The sequence below is a fragment of the Cyprinodon tularosa genome, unplaced genomic scaffold (genome assembly GCF_016077235.1).
Source record: "Cyprinodon tularosa strain WSP-4 unplaced genomic scaffold, ASM1607723v1 ctg33, whole genome shotgun sequence".
Lineage (NCBI taxonomy): Eukaryota > Metazoa > Chordata > Actinopteri > Cyprinodontiformes > Cyprinodontidae > Cyprinodon > Cyprinodon tularosa.
This window is the reverse complement of record NW_024039041.1, coordinates 891,916-911,742: the sequence shown is the minus strand read 5'-3', so window position 1 is coordinate 911,742 and position 19,827 is coordinate 891,916. Positions and strand designations below refer to the sequence as shown.

The window sequence follows — 19,827 nt, the reverse complement described above, 5'->3', positions numbered from 1 at the left end:
TTACATTTTTTAAATGATCCTGAGGGTTATGGAACAAAAAATTCAAGTGGTACACCCAAAAAAATTACACCAGCTCTGACACAGGACGATCCTCTACCCAAATTAAGGCCATTACTTGTGCTGACTGCAGCCCAATAACCATCAGACGGCATCTGCAAGAGAAGAGCTTCAGAAACAAAAAACGTCTTCAAAGGCCACGTCTTCTTCAATGCCACAAAATTGCCCGTTTGGACTTTGCAAGGGTGCACCAAACATGGGACATTGAAAGGTGGAAGAAAGTTGTCTTCTCTGATGAGAAAAAAATTAACCTTGATGGTCCTGATGGCTTCCAACGTTACTGGCATGACAAGGAGATCCCATCTGAGATGTTTTCTACACGGCAAAGTGGTGGGGGCGCCATCAAGATTTGGGGTGCGTTTTCCTTCAATGGAGCAGCAACGGAGCTTCAGGTTGTGCAGGGGCATCAAACAGCAGTTGGCTATGTGGAGATGTTGCAGCGGGCATCCCTCATGACTGAGGGCCCTCGACTGTGTGGTAATGATTGAGTTTTTCAACAGGACAATGCCCACCTGACAAAGGAATTCTTCCAAGAGAGTAACTTCACTCATTTGGATGGATCCCTGGATCTAAACCCATTTGAGAACATTTGGGGATGGATGGCAAGGGAAGTTTACAAAAATAGACATCAGTTCCAGACAGTGGATGCCCTTCGTGAAGCCATCTTCATCACTTGGAGAAACGTTCCCACTAGCCTCCTTGAAACACTACCATCAAGCATGCCTAAACGATTGTTTGAAGTCATCAACAAGAATGGTGGAGCTACTCATTACTGAGCCCTTTTTTTGACACTTTGAATTCCGTTTTGGGGGGTTTTCGGGTTTTTTTGAGCTATGGTCTTAAACTTTTGAGCAGCTGAAAAAATCATGTTTTTAAGTGTAAATGCAGTTTTCAATTAATTCCCCGCTCAAAAGTTTTTGTCTCTTACGCTGATTTCTTCTTTTAACATTGTGAAGCTCTACTTAGAACCTTCTTTAAATCCAATAGTGCAAAATGCAAATTCTTGCAATTTTTTAACTGGTCTTAAGATTGTGATAAGGAGTGTAGTTATAAAATGTGTGGGCATATTTCACAAAATGGTTAAAATAATTGACAGAGATTGCATCCAAATAAATCCTATCACCTCAAATCTACAGCTAGGGTTTTTAATGTGGGCCAATAAAGTAGACTAGCTTTAAGCTTCTGGAATTTTGGGGATTTTGATTTTAACACCATGGACTAAGTTTAGAGAAATGTTTAATTCTAGGAGACTAACTAAATTAAATAAGTGTTCTATTCAGGAATATTTTTTTTTATTTTTATTTATTTATTTTTTTTTTTATCTTTTCCTCTTAGTAAGAAAATGATTTTATCCACATGACAATGAAATTTACGGAAAAAAAAAAATTTAAATGCCCAATAGTTGGTTGAAAAAACCTCAAGACATCAAAGTCACAGGGAGAAGGACCAGAACATTGACAAAGTAGTTATCCCATAACTGATGTAGTCTGTGTTTATGATTTCCTACCAGTAATTTTTCTTGTTGGATAGTGGGAATTAAACAGAATCACAGGCTCTATCAGAATACCTGAAAGTGATAAGGACAGCTAAGAGAACTGTACAGCTGCAGTCCACTCTTTGTAAATCTTCCCCATATTTTTAAATGGGTCTAGTTTTACAATCCTCTCCAGGGTGCAGCCGTCATTATTAGTGGTACAGTTTTTTTCTCATGCCTCTCTATTGATGTGCTGGGGCATAGAGGTCTGTCAACAGCCAGCCTCTATAGCAATACCTTCCATGTCTTGCCAGTCTTGTCAGCAGTCGTCTTTTGGACATCTGTCAAATCAGTAGTCTTCCTCATGCTTGTGTAAAATACAGAGCTAGACTGAGAGGCCCTTCGAAGGCCTTTGCAGGTGTTTTGAGTTAATTAATTAGCTGATTAGAGTGTGGCACCAGGTGTCTTGCCAGACCTTTTTATAATTTTGCAATTTTCTGAGATGCTGAATTTTGGGGTTTTCATTAGTTTAATTTATATTCATCAAAATAGAAAATTTCAAGCTGATCATAGCAACTCAATCCGCTCATTCCTTGAAACCTGTTCTGCTGCCTAACTGTTACAGCCAGTCAGGACCAGACTGTCAAAAGCCATTGAGAAGCAGTCCAGTGTTCCTTGTTTGCTTGATGTTTGAATTTCTCAGTTTGGCCTTGGCTAGTTCTGGACCTTTTTTTGTGTTTGTTTGTTGTTGTTTTTTTTAAACGATGATTCTATTTCTTCCCTTAGGACCTCTTTAGCCCTCCTCCAGTCTATCCTTGCTCTTCTTGTCTGGCTCAACTATCTGGGACTTCTTTTCAATTGGTCACAAATGTAGGAAGAATGATTTGTTATCAACCTCCACCTTTTTTCAAGGTGTTATTTTCCCCAAAATATTATGCAAATGAACGACAGATTAACAGTATACCTGTTATTATGGACAGCAAAACAAACTACCATGAGCGACTGATCAGAAATAGGATCACATACCCAGTGTAATTCTGTCCCAGTTGCAAATAGAAAAACAGCAGAGAAGGATAAAAAAGGGTGGGAAAGGCCTGGACCTGTTTTTTTTCTTTATGGTCTTTCTTAATTTGTTCAGTGTGCTCCCTCTTGTGTTTTCCACAAATTTCCCATCATTGAAACGAACCAGTAAAAAATAATCACAAGTCAGGTAAAATCTAAACTAATTTGGGCAGATTCTTTAGTCTTTTCTCTTTATATACAGTACTGTAGCAAAACAGGGAATTCAGTCATTCAAATCTGTATCTGTCTTATCTATATATCTTTATTCTCTCTTCCTGAGTCAGTTTGTTTTAGTTCTTGATATATCTGGTTTTATAAAATAAAATGTTGTTTTTTTTTGCCTTATTTTAACTAATGTCTAGTAAAAGCAACCCAACAAAGATAACCACCAAATAACCCAGGGGAATTGCACCCAGTTCATTTTTAATTCACCAAATAGCAATGCTCCACCTGATAAAATCATCTTTCATCAGGCATGTCAGGCTGCCTTCAGCCCCAGTTTGTTTGGAGAAGATTAAATGCAATATTAGGGATTACACAGGAATTAATTACGAGGCTCTTGGACTGACACAGTCCTCCAACAACAGGCAGCGAGCTGACAGCCTTGTTAACAGCCTGCTGGGACCAGCGCTGTGGAGTTGTGAATGGGTGAGGGGAGGGAATGGGAGGGTGCTGTGGAGTAGATGCAGCTCTCCTTTTGCTGGAGAGGCGCACAAACAGGAGCGCAGTCTGATGGAGCGGCTGCAACCTTTTACCACATACGGCACACCACATGTCTGAGTAGTTTTACAGAGAAGAATTCACCTGAACTGTACAAGACTGAGAAAACTTCCCACCAGCCGTCCTTTGCTGAAACTGGGGACAAAGAAACGAGGAGAGGATGGATTCTTTTCAGATGCTTTTTCTGCTGCTGCTCTATGGATGTCTTCCAAAAGTAAGTCTTTTTTTAATGTAAACCAAAAAATCTAAATCTTAAAAGCAGCATAAGAATCATGTCACTACTTTAAATTTGATTATTACATTTATTTAATACATAAAAGGGATTAAATCAAATTGTAATGATCCATGTATACAAGATCAGGTTTTAATCACTTGGGTTCAAAATTCACTTCTGTAACTTTTGACATCATAGCTACTTTTTTCTATCATCCTTCTATTTGTTGATGACGCAAAGGAGTCTGGCTTTTTCTGAAACATTTTTTTTTCTTTTTGTCAGAGGATGAGTCAGAACATTTGAAGGTGAAGTTCTCACAATTGTCAACAGATTTCCTCAGTCTTAAGAAGAGAGTGTTGATAATTCAAATAGACAGTCTATACCAAGGCCATGCTGGATAAAAGCGGACATTTATCAACTGACTGGATTGTAAGTCAAAGAAATTGAATGCAATCTAGTTGCTTTTATTCTCTGTCGTTTTTGAGCTCCTGATCAACCTGTACAATATGTGGAATATGAATGTGTTCTCCTAGCAAATGGAGCTTTGATATAAAGTCAGGAAATTTAAGGAATTTGGTATTAGTTTTCTCAAGTTTGGGTGAGTATTGAGAAAGAAAGCAGATTTATGGGAAAAAAAATATTGGTATATCCCAGATCCGTCCGTCTGTCCGTCTATCAACCCATTTCTGTTAAATTGGCATCGGAAAAGACAAAACCAAAACCAGGAAGACTTTTAAAGATCTTAAATTCTTCTTCTTACATGGAAATCTTTGAGTTTCTGTCACACATTACCTTTTAGCAGCACCATGCATCAAGTTTTTTTTGTCATATTTTATTTTGAAATCTTTACTTTAATAAAGCAAAACACAAAAGGTAGGTAGAGGTAAACTGGAAAATGCCTCCTCTGTGTAGCCTAGTGAACTTCAGTCTATACACACTCAAAGCCTAAGTCAAAATCTTACGTTTTATCAGAAATATTTATGTTTACACTGATCTGTGCACAGCTTCTACACTGCCTGCACGTGGTTCTGGTGCTAGGAGAGGTACATGCTGTTGTTCTAGTTTTCAAAGACTGCCCTAGGACTTTAGTAATAGTTGTGAATGAAGCATGGCATAATTTCCTCCCCAACAGTAGGGCTTTTCTGATTATATGAATAGCAAGAAGACTCTAAAGTTTTCTCCCTCCTCCTCCCTTTGAAAACTTCGAGACCTCTGGCCCACCCTCATTCTCTGTATTAACCAGGATCATCACTTGTTGACATACCTCAGTGTCTCTTAAGGGGGGTCTTTCCCAAAGTTCTCTGCTGTGTCTTTAAAGGAACGCAACCTGACATGTTTCATTAATACAACCAGCAAGTAAATGTAGAGTTGAAACCTGCACAGAAAATCCCCTGAGTGGGCAAAGCTGTGCGTTAGGATCTGAATGCCTCTGTTATTGATTTAATATAAAGGAAATGGGAGGTGAAAGAAGAGGAGGACACAGAGTGAGGGCGGCAAATAACTTGTCCTTCCCTCCGGTTGTAAAAAAGCAAATACCAAAAAGGAGCTATCTAAATAAATGAAGTCCATCCTCATCTAAACTGTTTGTGTTCGAGAGCAGCTGGGTGATTTCCTGTTGTGGTTACAGGATTAGAAACGAGGTACGTTTTAAAGAAAAAATTTTTTTTGACACGACTCCTTAAAATTTTACAGCTGCAGCCTAACAGGATATGTCATAGTTAAAGAGTTTCCCTTTTAAAGCAACAGAAACAAAAAACGTTGAATACCTTCAAGCTTAATTGAAAGAGAATTGTTTAGAAAGTACAAAGAGGTTTCCTTTTATCAGTTCATTAAAAAAGGTTATGAAACTAGATTTTCAAATCAACATAGAAAGCTAAAACTATGCAGTCATCAATCAGGATGGAGATAACATCAGCTCTCTGGAAACAGATGGATGTTGGACACGAATGAGACGGGAAGCGTGGGCATCAATCTCAATTGTAAAAAGTTGTTAAATAAAACCCGATGACTATTATTAATGAGCCTATTTACTTTAACATGAACAGCATGTGGCCCGTTTTCTGAGATTTGCAGAATCCAAATGCCATTTTACCATTTGTCGACCTTTACATTTTATGATTTTCACTGAGGAATTATTTTCCACAAAACTGTAACCTTTTCCAATCCCAGCGTAGTAGAACATCCAGAATTCTCTATCTCCTGCAGCATTGCTGCAGACTAACACACACTGCTCTCCAGAGGTGAATAATCCAGGTCCAGAAAGTGAAAAGCCTATACAGAGATCAGTTCCAACTATCTGCATTTCGAGCTCCACACCACTGATCTCTATTTATTCACCGGATTGCTGATAGCTCATTGGTAGTATAGGGTGGAGTTTAGTCACCGGCCGCCATATTGGTACCCCTTGTTAGAGCAGTTGCAATGTAAACAATACGTGTGCTACAGCATTAAACCACGATGAAGTTCTCATTTTCAGGAGGGCTTAGGAGCTTTAAAATATAGATAAATACATTACTTTGACACGCACTTCCACTTATATGAAGTCAATGAAGTCTATAAATCATGATATATATTATATTGTAAAAATCCATCCCAACAAAATCAATGTGTTAATGGAGCACATTAATACAGATGTGGCAAAAGGGCTAAATTGATGATGTACATGTAATATACATGTAATGTTATGACATTGCTGTGGTAATTACATATAATTTCAAGATTTTACATCAAGATTGAATTACAAGTAGATGTCTGTTAATGCTATAGTATTTTTCTATTTTCAAATTGTGTATGCATGATGCCATTTACTTTAATACTGTGTGCATTAGACTTTAAATATTATATAGATCTAAAATACAGCTAAATTAATAAACCCATTTAATAACTAAACAGATCTTCAGTTTCTACAATAGCAAAATCACATAAATTGGCAAAATAACAGGCAAAATAAAAATTCATATTTTGCTTTTTGCTCATAGTTACAACAAGAGTCTAATAATTAGTATACACCAACACACATATACACTATCCAGTAGTTGAATATCTTTAATTATATAACATTGAAATATACACATATAAATATATATATATATATTTATATATATATATATATATATATATATATATATATATACACTACAAAAACAACAGCATCATCCATTGAATCAAAAATTACTACATTGCCATTTCGAAGAAAATTACTTTCTATTTAGTCTACTTTCTATTTTCTAACGTTAGACACAGTCAGTGTCTTTAAAACGGTCCGAGATAGCCAGACTACTGTTACGCTATATGCTATACTATATGATACATCAGCGTATATATGGAGTTTCTCAGTTAGTATATCCACTGACTTTAAAATAATCAGTGAAACGTCTCCCAAGAGGTGGCAAACTGCTTGTTTTGCAGCCAAATGCTAAACACGTAGGCATTTTTTTGGTGCCTCAGTGAGAATGGGGAGTACCATGATGGCGGCAAGTGTCCGCTTTTTTCTGGCTATCAGCGATCCAGTGAATAGATAGAGATCAGTGCTCCACACACTGACTAATAACCTCATTAAGTGAACAGGATGAAGGAAAACAAGGCAGGGTTTTTATTTTCTGGACCTGGATTATCCACCTTTGATTCTTTCAGCTAATCATATGATCACCTGCTTACTTCTTCAGTGACCATGTATTATTGTTTTATTGTTCATCTTCAACACCTTTCCAAATTATCGCCGTTTAGTCACATTCTACCCATAGGTATCAACCTGTTTCTGTTTTATTTTCTTTGGTCTCCCACTCCCATTATTATATTAAACAACACCAACATGCCAGAATCTCTGTGTATGAGTTTGTGTCGGGTGTGGTGTGAGATTTAATAAAGAGTTGCTCCGGTCTATAATAAAAAAGGAAAACATAACCTCGTCCCTGTTGTTCATATGACACAGCTGGGCTTTCTCTTCACTGAACATTGGTGCACACATCACGGTCTCTCACTTTTTTGTCTCGCCACTTGTTTCTTTAAACCCCCACAGCAATGAGCAAACAGACCCTGCTATAATGCGCAGGACGATTTTAGACAGAGAAATCAACCAAACAATCACACAGTTATCCAAATTCTTTGTGTTTCAAAAAGGAAACAATCTATATATTTGTACCTAAAGTATTCAAGCTCTTTAAAAACTGAGTAAGCTATAAACATCTAAAATGTATGACCTTGGCTGTCCTGTTGCCATAACACTAACCTGCAGTCTATTATGCAATGCGTTCTCTGGTTTGTCTGACATGTTTGGTCACTTGAACAAACATGAATTAAGCATAAAGCAGAAAGAACACTAATGTATGTATCCATGAACATCTGCTGTGATGCAATGCATAATGTCAACAGCATTTTAAAGGCACATTGTGCAATACAAATCAACTACATTTAGTATTTTAGATGCTTTCTGATGCTGTTTTTTAATCATATATTAAATTTGTCACTATTATCCATTTTTAAAGGGGTCATAAAATGCAAAACCGAGTTTACATTGTCATAGATGAATAACAATAGTTAAATGGGTGAAATGGACATACAGAGAAGTTCAAACCCCATCGACACCTCCTTTTTCAGCAAATCTCACAATTTTAAACTTGCAACATAAAACGAGTGAAAGCCACGAATTGACATCAATTCGGGGATGTTGCCTTATTTGGTTTTGGCCTGTACTTTTGTCACGCCCCGAAATTGAGATGCAGACCAGCCCACTGGTTCACGGCCCAAGAACATGGATAGAGGTAGATGTAAGACACCAGTTAAGCTTTTTGGCCAACAGTTGGGTTTACTTCTACAAGAACTACAAAGCAGGCAGTTTCTCTATTGAAAATGAGCCAGAACCACAGGCGTAAATGCATTGTTCCAGGCTGGTTTTCACAGTCTTCCCAAGGAACTGAAGACAGGCATGGATTATTCTTGTGTATCAGAAGATCCCTGCAAAGTTTGATGCTCAGCTGTTCATTTGCTCTAAGCATTTTACCAAAGACAGCTTTCAAAATCTTGGACAGTTCAAAGCAGGATTTGCTAAACTTCTTTAACTGAAACGAGGGGCTGTTCCAACTCTAAGGCCATCACAACTGCAAGCTGTAAGAAGGATTCTTTCGCTGCTCGGCTGATGACTGGATCGGACTGGGCTTTCGAACCAAGCCATCAGCTCTGAGGTTAGTCCGAACCAGACCCAGTGACGGTATACTTCCCCTTGCCTGCCTTACCGTGCTTCCCCCTGCCTACCCGGTAAGGCAGGTGGAAGGAAGCACGGGGCCGCTGGTGTGCAATGGTCGGGTTCGGTCGCTCCGTTCCCGGACAAGCCCCAGAGCTCATTGCTCAGTCTGCTGCACTGTAGTCGACCAAAATTCCAGATGATTTTGAAATTTCCCCCAGACATTTTCTAAGGTATGAAAAGAGGGACATGTCAGGGAAAAAGAGAACATCTGGTCACCCTGCCATATCAACAATTTGATGTTTCAGTGAGTGAGTGCTTGTTGCTATGATGCGTCTTTGCTCAACGGCTTTGCTCGTTGTAAACCAGCCACTCAGCGCACAGCTCATCTAAATATTCATGAGCATACCATAAAAGGAAGAAAACCTGTCATTTCATTCTGGGGCTTATAACCAGGCTTGCATTAGGGCTCATAGAACAGCAAATATGCCATTTTCAGCCCAACTAATGTTACACACCCTATTCAGAGACCTTAAGGACCAGCACCAAATACCATATATAATCATTCTATGACCCCTTTAAGGTTTGAAATAATTTGATTTCAACAGCAAATATATGATTATATTACTTCTTAGTTACTGAGTTTGTGTTTTTTTTAATATGAGGAAGAAGTCAGAGTGTAGAAAGACAGAGATTTGGACCTATATTCTTAGATGCTCCATTACAAGGGTAGAGAATTAGAGGTGTCTGCTTTGAGCCTGCATTTCTGTAGCGGTGCTGCGTGGCTTTAGAATTGTAGAGGCTGCATATCTTTGTCCATGGGGGAAGGAGTGTGATGTCTGTAGAGGCAGCTCAGACATTCTAAAGGTGGTCTGGCTGTGCTGGCTTAATCTCAAGACAGAAACATTTTCACCTCTTTAATGAGGTGAAAACAGTTCAAGTGATATAAGGGCAACAGCCATGGACATTGCCTTCTAACATTTATTTGACTGTTGCTAAATGGATCTCTCTAAGCAGAAAAAACAAGTAAAACCTTCAAACCAGTAAATACATCTCCACCTGTACATGAAGATTCGGACGAGCTTACGTTACCAATGGATAGCCCTCTGGACGCATTGCTGAAGGTGGGAAACAAAAGGATCCTAACTAAAATAACATCTCTGCAAATGTCTCCAACCCCATGCATGAAGCTGTTGCAGAACTGGAGAGCTCCTACAGTGACAGACTGCTGCACCCTAAATGCACCAGGGAGCGTTATCACACATCCTTCCTCTCAGCAGCTGAAAGACTTTATAACCACCATTGCTCCCAACAAGCTCAATAAGTTGTTACATTCATTCTGATTTTGCACAGTTTCTACCATAGTCAGTTAAATAACATGCTGCTGTCATTTTTTGCACATCTCTGGTGTTGCTGCTACTTTACACTTAAATGTTAATATGTCCACAGCTGTTATTGAGTTTTTTACTCTCTAGATACAGAGTATCTATATTGTAAAAACATTGTACAGTACAATACCTTATTTGGTTTATTTTCTTAACTGTTATTTTTTATACACTTTTCTAAGGTCCACATTGTGTGACCACATCAAATATAACCTTTTTCTGCTTTAAAACCACAATTTCCCCATTGTTGCACGATAAAGGGATTTTCTATTCTATTCTATTCTATTCTATTCTATTCTATTCTATTCTATTCTATTCTATTTTAGAACTAGCAGGAGAAAAATTCACATACCTTCAAATTGTGCAAATAGGCTGGTGCTGAGAGAAAATGTATTTGTCGCAATGTTAGAGCAACCCTGATTTCCTGATTCTTAAAAAGGGAGAATAACAAGGAGGATTGGGAGTTATAAAGTGTCAGTGCTAACTAAAAAGATTAACAATACAAATTTTATGTAGTTGCTACAAAACTCCTTGATACCAACTTCCAAATTTAAAGCCTGTATTTGACTGACGATTGGGGATCTGTTTTGGATTTAGTTATAGCTGATGACGATGCTTTATGAAGTATATGCACACAGAATGCCGCAGCAGATGGTGCTGTGCAGCTGCCTGTACATAAAATCCCGACAACTGGATCTGCTGTTGCTGCTAATGAGCTGATGGAAATTTGATTTTTCTTTTTCTCCTTAACAGAAATGCTGAAATAGAGGCTGATAAATTATAGATAATCTAAAGTTTTTGACGAACAATTCTAGATAATGTAGAACGCTTGTGGTGTGTTGATAAGATAACAAGAAAAGCAGGAGAAATGTAGTGAGCAGTATATTTATGTTTTGTTTCATATGCGTGGTTTCCCACCATCTCCATTAATCGTTGATGTGCAAACAGTCTTGAAGAGATGACATCTAGGGCTATGTTAATGTAGTTGACGGAGAACTAGCTCATATATATATACAGGTGCTGGTCATAAAATTAGAATATCATGAAAAAGTAGATTGATTTCAGTAATTCCATTTAAAAAGTGAAACTTGTATATTATATTCATACATTACATACAAACTCATATATTTCAGATGTTTATTTTGTTTAATTTTGATGATTACAAATGACCACAAATGAAAATCTCAAATTCATCATATCAGAAAATTAGAATATTACTGAAGACCAATAAAAACAAAGGATTTATAGAAATGTTGGCCAACTGAAAAGTATGAACATGAAAAGTATGAGCATGTACAGCACTCAGTATTTAGTTGGGCCTCCTTTGGCCTGTATTACTGCAGCAATGCGGCGTGGCATGGAGTCGATCAGTCTGTGGCACTGCTCAGGTGTTGTGATAGCCCAGGTTGCTCTAATAGTGGCTTTTAGCTCTTCTGAATTGTTGGGTCTGGTGTATTGCATCTTCTTCTTCACAATACCCCATAGATTTTCTATGGGGTTAAGGTCAGGAGAGTTTGCTGGCCAATTAAGAACAGGGATACCATGGTCCTTCAACCAGGTACTGGTAGCTTTGGCACTGTGTGCAGGTGCCAAGTCCTGTTGGAAAATGAAATCTGCATCTCCAAAAAGTTGGTCAGCTGCAGGAAGCATGAAGTGCTCTAAAACTTCCTGGTATGTGGCTGTGTTGACCCTGGACCTCAGAAAACACAATGGACCAACACCAGCAGATGACATGGCACCCCAAACCATCACTGACTGTGGAAACTTTACACTGGACTTCAAGCAACGTGGATGAAGTGCCTCTCTTCTTTTCCTCCAGACTCTGGGACCTTGATTTCCAAAGGAAATGCAAAATTTACTTTCATCAGAGAACATGACTTTGGACCACTCACCAGCAGTCCAGTCCTGTTTCTCTTTAGCCCAGGCAAGACGCTTCTGACGCTGTCTGTGGTTCAAGAGTGGCTTGACACAAGGAAATGCGACAGCAGAAACCCATGTCTTTCATACGTCTGTGTGTGGTGGTTCTTGAAGCACTCACTCCAGCTGCAGTCCACTCTTTGTGAATCTCCCCCACATTTTTGAATGGGTTTTGTTTCACAATCCTCTCCAGGGTGCGGTTATCTCTCTTGCTTGTACACTTTTTTCGACCACATCTTTTCCTTCCCTTCGCCTCTCTATTAATGTGCTTGGACACTGAGCTCTGTGAACAGCCAGCCTCTTTAGCGATGACCTTTTGTGTCTTGCCCTCCTTGTGCAAGGTGTCGATGATCGTCTTTTGGACAACTGTCAAGTCAGCAGTCTTCCCCATGATTGTGTAGCCTATAGAACTAGACTGAAAGACCATTTAAAGGCTTTTGCAGGTGGTTTGAGTTAATTAGCTGATTAGAGTGTGGCACCAGGGGCCATCAATTTTGAACCTTTTCACAATATTCTAATTTTCTGATATGATGAATTTGAGATTTTCATTTGTTGTCATTTGTAATCATCAAAATTAAACAAAATAAACACCTGAAATATATGAGTTTGTATGTAATGTATGAATATAATATACAAGTTTCACTTTTTAAATGGAATTACTGAAATCAATCTACTTTTTCATGATATTCTAATTTTATGACCAGCACCTGTATATATATATATATATATATATATATATATATATATATATATATATCAGCTATATGTATATATGTATGTATGTATATATATATATATATATATATATATATATATATATATATATATATATATATATATATATATATATTTAAAATGTCTTGCTCAGCAGCCCTGGCCCCCTTAGCTCCCTCATCCCTTAACTCCACACTGCTCCTCGGGCGCCGCACAATGGCAGCCCACTGCTTTTATGGTTCTAAAACTGAACAAACTTGATTTTGTGTGTCTCTTATCCAAGTCTCTATGCAAACCAGCACCCAGTGAAAAACATTGAACAGTATTTCTAAGTATGAACAGACCTTATCCTGTTGGGCCCTCAGGATTGTGTGCTGAGCTGTGTTAGGGTTTCTCTTACCTTTCCTCCTCAGAGTCTCCAGCCCAGAAGAGCCTCCAGCTGGTTCCAATTGGACGCAATCAGGGAGCAGTATTTAGAGGAGTGGATTTCCTGGGACGGACGCCAGTCGGGTAATTTCCACGCAGTGGTAACTTACCAGCTAGCTCGTCTTAAAGTGAACTCTGTGTCTTGGCTCAAGCTCACCTCCTTGTCTTCCTTGTTCCCTAGAAGCCTTGCAGTTCCAAGCCGGTTCTCTTCTCAGTCCTCCTGGATCCATCCTCCGCTGCTCACCTGCCTGTCCACCCTCTGGAGCTCTCAAGTCGAAACCCGACACTCAGCCAAACTCAATCTCTGTGGGCTCATCCAATCTCCCCTCCATCTGCTCCGCTCTCCATCGACCTGTAAGGAGTTTGCATCTTTTCTAGTTAACTCAGTTCCCTAGCCCGAATCTAACTGATCTCTCTCTCTGTGCAGTTCCTGATTAAGCTGCTGTTTCCTGAGAATCTTCGCCGATCCAAAAACTATCTCTCAGTCAAAACTTTTCAATAAACTATCTAAACCGCTTCCAGTTTCGTGTTGTGTCTGCGCCAGAGTCAACTCTAGAATCATGTCAGAACCGACTGGACAGCAAGACTCTGCAGCACAACTACGAACCGCTCTATCTGAACAGGGAGTTCTCCTCGGCCGGCACGATTCGGCTATCTCTACTATTGCTCAGCAACAAACCTCACTCATACAAACCCTTAGCCAACTGTCACTCCAAGTACAGGAATTAAGCTCTAAATTACCGTCTCCTTCTCCTCCGAAATCGTACTTACCTGTTGGCTCTGCAGCTTCTTCCAGGTCTCCCATGCCTAGAGACGTTGTTTTGCCCACCCCGGAGCCATTCAGCGGCGACCTGAACAAGAGCAAAGGATTCCTGCTACAGTGCTCCCTAGTGTTCGGGCGGTCTCCGCTGTCATTTCCGGATGACGCCAACAAGATCTCCTACGTCATCGGCCTGCTCAGAGACAAGGCTTTAAGGTGGGCAGAAGCAATAATTGATGAATCTAACATTGATGAATACTCCTTCAGAGAATTTTTGGATTTATTCAAACAAACATTTTGCCTGCATGTTGGGGAGGAAGAAGCAGCCAAAAAATTATGGACTCTGAAACAGGGAAACAAGTCGGCTGCCGAATTGGCAATTGAGTTTCGCACTCTAGCCGCCGACTCAGGTTGGAACGAGACAGCCCTCAAGGGGGCGTTTCAACATTCCCTTAGTGAAAAGCTTAAGGATGAATTAGCCTGCCGAGAGGAACCAGAAACCTTGGACCAGTTAATTAATCTAGCCATCCGAATTGACAATAGGCTCAGAGAAAGGAACCGTCAGAGAAATATAGCCTCCCCGCACCAAGCTTTTGCTATGACTCCTAGCCCTCAGTCTCAGCCTCGGCCACCTTCTCCTGAACCAATGCAGATTGGCAGAGCTCGGCTCTCACCTGAAGAACGCCAACGGCGGTTGTCTTCAGGGTGTTGTTTGTATTGTGGCCACTCTGGTCACTTTATTTCCACCTGTCCGGTTCGCCCAAAAGCCTTTGCCCGTCAGTAAATCTGGGGGTACTGGCGGGCAAAACCATGATTCAAGACAACCTCCGCTTAACTTTTCACTCATCCATCTGCCTAGACCATAAAAGCCTCCCCGTGCTCTCCCTAGTGGATTGCGGTTCTGAACAGAATCTCATCAGTCCTGATCTCGTTCACCAATATAAGATTCCAGTTCAAAGACTCCCAACTCCTATTTTTGTGTCAGCCTTAGATGGCAGCGCTCTCAAGACCATTACTCATCAGACTGTCCCTCTTCAGTTTGTGTCCTTAGGCAACCATCACGAGCAGATTTCATTTTTGGTTTTTCCCACTAAGAATTCCCCAGTGGTTTTGGGCTACCCCTGGCTAATCAGACATAATCCCCAAATAAACTGGCCTCTATCCCGCATTGAGTCCTGGAGTCCTGAGTGCTCTAATAGCTGTCTCCGCTCAGCACTCCCTCCTCAGAGTTCTGTGTCCAATCCCCAGCAACCTCCAGCTGACCTCTCTAAAGTTCCACCAGATTATCATGATCTACAACGCGTCTTCAGTAAAGAATTAGCCCTCTCCTTGCCTCCTCATCGACCATATGATTGTGCCATCAATCTTCTTCCTGGCGCCCCTCTTCCCTCAGGCCGACTATACAACTTATCCAGACCTGAACGTCAGGCCATGGAGAACTATATTAACAGTTCTCTTGAAGCAGGTATCATCCGTCCCTCCTCATCTCCAGTTGGGGCTGGATTCTTCTTTGTTGAGAAAAAAGATAAGACTCTCCGCCCTTGCATTGATTATCGGGAACTAAATCAGATCACCATCAAAAACAAATACTCTCTTCCTCTCATATCCGCCGCCTTTGAACCCGTAAGCCAAGCCACCATTTTCACTAAACTCGACCTCCGAAATGCCTACCACCTGGTCCGTATTCGGGAGGGGGACGAGTGGAAAACCGCTTTCAAGACTCACATCGGTCATTTTGAATATCTGGTCATGCCTTTTGGTCTTTCTAATGCCCCAGCAGTTTTTCAGGCCCTCGTAAACGATGTCCTGAGGGACTTTCTAAACATCTTCGTTTTTGTCTACATAGACGACATCCTGATCTTTTCCAGAGATTTGGAGGAACACAAGACCCACGTCAGACAGGTTCTCCACCGTTTGCTAGAGAATCGCCTGTATGTTAAGGCCGAAAAGTGTGAATTTCATGTTCCTTCAATCTCTTTTCTTGGTTTTGTTTTTGAGGGTGGACAGGTGAAGACGGATCCAGCCAAGATCAAGGCAGTGTTGGACTGGCCAACCCCTGAAACCAGAAAGCAGCTCCAGCAGTTTCTTGGATTTGCCAACTTCTACAGGAGGTTCATACGAAACTTCAGCGTCATCGCCGCTCCCCTCTCCGCCCTAACCTCCACCAAGAGACCCTTCATCTGGACCCTTGAAGCTGAGAAAGCCTTCTCTGAGCTCAAGACCCAATTCTCTAAGGCACCCATTCTTATTCATCCTGATCCCTCGGCTCAATTCATCATGGAGGTAGATGCATCAGATACTGGTGTTGGGGCTGTACTCTCCCAGCGGTCCCCAGCAGATGGTAAGCTCCATCCATGCGCCTTCTTTTCTAAAAGATTCTCTCCCTCTGAAAGAAATTATAACATTGGAGACAGAGAGCTCCTAGCCATCAAACTCTCTCTTGAAGAGTGGAGACACTGGCTAGAAGGCTCAGAACTCCCAGTGGTCGTTTGGACTGACCATAAGAATTTGTCCTACCTCCAGAACGCTAAGAGGCTTAACTCCCGGCAGTCCCGCTGGACTTTGTTCTTTTCTAGATTCAACCTAAATATCTCCTATCGTCCTGGGTCACGCAATATTAAGCCTGATGCCCTGTCCAGACAGTTTGCCTCAGATGATTTCTCTAAAACCCCTGAACCGATCCTTCCACCATCCTGCGTGGTAGGGGGGCTATCCTGGAATCTGGAGAGGGCCATTGAAGCAGCCTTGAAGGCAGAGCCCGATCCTGGGGGGGGACCTCCAAACCGCCTCTATGTTCCGGCCAGAACCCGTTCTCAGGCCATCCAATGGGCTCATTCTTCTAAGTTCTCCTGTCACCCAGGGGCTAGCCGTACCATTGGTTTGCTCCGCCGCTATTTCTGGTGGCCTTCCCTCAACAAGGATGTGTTAGAGTTTGTCTCAGCCTGTTCCACATGTGCACGTGGAAAAAATCTTCACCGCCCTCCAGCTGGTCTCCTGCAGCCCCTCTCAGTCCCTAGTCGGCCCTGGTCACATATAGCACTAGATTTTGTCACTGGTCTTCCTATCTCTAAAAATAAGACAGTCATCCTGACAGTCATAGACAGATTTTCCAAAGCCTGCCACCTAATTCCTCTTAACAAGCTTCCTTCTGCTGCTGAAACCGCTCGCTCCTATTTTCTCATGTATTTAAACTTCACGGCATCCCCTCAGAGATTCTATCAGACCGAGGTCCTCAATTTATTTCTCGTGTCTGGAGGGACTTTTGCTCTATCCTGGGAGCCAAATCTAGTCTCTCGTCAGGGTTTTATCCCCAAACCAATGGCCAATGTGAAAGGCTGAACCAAGAACTAGAAAACGCACTACGTTGCGTTTGCGCCAACAACCCCTCCTCCTGGAGCACACATTTGCCTTGGGTTGAATATGCCCACAACAGTCACATCTCCGCTGCCTCTGGGTTTTCTCCGTTTGAAGCTTCTCTTGGCTATCAGCCATCCCTCATCCCCTCTTCTTTTCCAGACGCTGTCATCCCCTCTGTAAGGGGCCACATGGAGGCCTGTCGCCGCATCTGGGACCAGACCAGAGCAGCCCTCAACCGCACGGCTGCCCAGAACAAGAAGTTTGCAGACCGCAGACGCGTCCCTGCCCCAGTTTATTCTCCTGGACAAAAGGTCTGGCTTTCATCTAAGAACTTTCCTCTTAAGGGGTGCTCCCGAAAATTGTCTCCCAGGTTTCTGGGCCCCTTCTCGGTCCAAGCCGTCATCAGTCCTACCACTGTCCGCCTGAAGCTCCCTTCTCACCTTCGCGTCCATCCCGTCTTTCATGTCTCCCAAATCAAGCCAGTATCTTCCAGCCCTCTGTGCCCTCCATCCAGGCCCCCTCCACCCGCCCGGATCGTTGACGGCCACCCTGCCTTCACTGTGCGTCGCATTGTGGATGTCCGTCCCCGAGGTCGGGGTTGCCAATATCTGGTTGATTGGGAGGGTTATGGTCCTGAGCAGCGGTCCTGGGTTCCGCGCTCCTTCATTCTGGATCCCGCGCTCATCTCTGACTTTGAGCGCCGTTCAGCGTCTTCTTCTGCTCGTCCGCCAGGTGGCGTCCCTTGAGGGGGGGGGTACTGTTGGGCCCTCAGGATTGTGTGCTGAGCTGTGTTAGGGTTTCTCTTACCTTTCCTCCTCAGAGTCTCCAGCCCAGAAGAGCCTCCAGCTGGTTCCAATTGGACGCAATCAGGGAGCAGTATTTAGAGGAGTGGATTTCCTGGGACGGACGCCAGTCGGTTAATTTCCACGCAGTGGTAACTTACCAGCTAGCTCGTCTTAAAGTGAACTCTGTGTCTTGGCTCAAGCTCACCTCCTTGTCTTCCTTGTTCCCTAGAAGCCTTGCAGTTCCAAGCCGGTTCTCTTCTCAGTCCTCCTGGATCCATCCTCCGCTGCTCACCTGCCTGTCCACCCTCTGGAGCTCTCAAGTCGAAACCCGACACTCAGCCAAACTCAATCTCTGTGGGCTCATCCAATCTCCCCTCCATCTGCTCCGCTCTCCATCGACCTGTAAGGAGTTTGCATCTTTTCTAGTTAACTCAGTTCCCTAGCCCGAATCTAACTGATCTCTCTCTCTGTGCAGTTCCTGATTAAGCTGCTGTTTCCTGAGAATCTTCGCCGATCCAAAAACTATCTCTCTGTCAAAACTTTTCAATAAACTATCTAAACCGCTTCCAGTTTCGTGTTGTGTCTGCGCCAGAGTCAACTCTAGAATCATGTCATATCCTTATTTAAATTATGCATTATCTATTAAACTACATCCAGGTTCATTGTTATGTTTGCTTGCAACCTGAGGAAGTGTCTTTGGCATTACAAAAGATCCTACTGTAGATGTCTGCATTACACTGATTGCCCAGAGAAAAACATACAGTATGCTGAAAGCTGGCTTAGATTTTTTTGTTTAACATAAGGGTAAAAAGAGCAACTTGCTCTGCAGCAGGTTTTACAAAAGTCAAAACAGAGATGTAAAAGAATGCAAATCTATCCTTTCACATAGGGAATCGGTGCAAAGTAGACAAAAGAGGAAGAGATGGATGTAAAATGGATGACATCCAGTTTTCGAAGAATAAAAAAAAAGAAAAAAGAAAAGAAAATCTGTTTATTATCCCACTATGGCGAAATTGTGGTGTTACAGCAGGAAAAGGTTATAGCAGAAAAACCCAAAAGAAAAACTTAACAGTCATTTTTTTTATTAATTAAATCTTTCTTATTTTATATATCTATTTTTATTTAATTATAGTAACCTTCTTAGTATTCATTCACACAAGAAATTGAAGTATTTCAAAATAAAATCCAATCAAATCTTTGTATTCCAAACGACTGAAAGTTAAAAGGGATGGATCAGCACATTGCTTTCTTGTGAGGCCACACAGTCCATTTCTATGTTGTTCTTAACTTATAAGGATTTTCTTTATAGGTCAGGATGTTGAGTAAATTAAAAAAATACCGGTATAATTCCAACCCTTTTCTTTGTCTTTGTGATAACTTTAGCATTAACTTATTAAGGGGCTTCAACCTAATGCAAAAATAGGCACAAACTGGTTTCATTTGCCTGATTACATGTGTGTAGTTAACTCTGCGGTATGATCCTGTTAGAAGAATTGCATCTAATGAAATGTCCTCTTAGACTTTAAATTCGATGGTGCAGTGTGAAGTGTGGCAGCGCTGTATATACTGGACATGTACTTTAACTTTCCAATCACAAACAGCAGTCGCTCATGTTGCCTCGAGTTCTAGATCTGCCTTGTGCTGATATGCTGTTTAAGTGGCTGTTAGACTTCACTCCCGCGGCGTTATAGAGCTCTGTGCTGGAATATTAATGGTACATACCGACAGGGTTTTACTTCTACATTGATGTTAAAATCTTCTATTGACTTTTTCTTGC

The 19,827-nt window shown here is 41.4% G+C and overlaps 1 protein-coding gene and 1 long non-coding RNA gene across 2 annotated transcripts in view; one reads left to right on the top strand and one right to left on the bottom strand.

Annotated features, from left to right (window-relative positions):
* Positions 1–3,316: 3,316 nt before the first annotated feature.
* The window catches only part of vipr1b (vasoactive intestinal peptide receptor 1b), a 73,927-nt gene continuing 57,416 nt past the window's right edge, over positions 3,317–19,827 (top strand). The window contains exon 1 of the mRNA XM_038293605.1: positions 3,317–3,527. Within this exon, the coding sequence (XP_038149533.1) occupies positions 3,474–3,527 (54 nt within the window). The 5' untranslated portion in view covers positions 3,317–3,473. The remainder of the gene's footprint in view (positions 3,528–19,827) is intronic.
* Positions 13,073–14,041, bottom strand: LOC119788917. The gene is made up of 3 exons (XR_005281519.1): positions 13,920–14,041; positions 13,306–13,500; positions 13,073–13,212 (listed from the first exon to the last, which is right to left on the bottom strand). It is a non-coding gene; the product is annotated as an uncharacterized LOC119788917 (long non-coding RNA).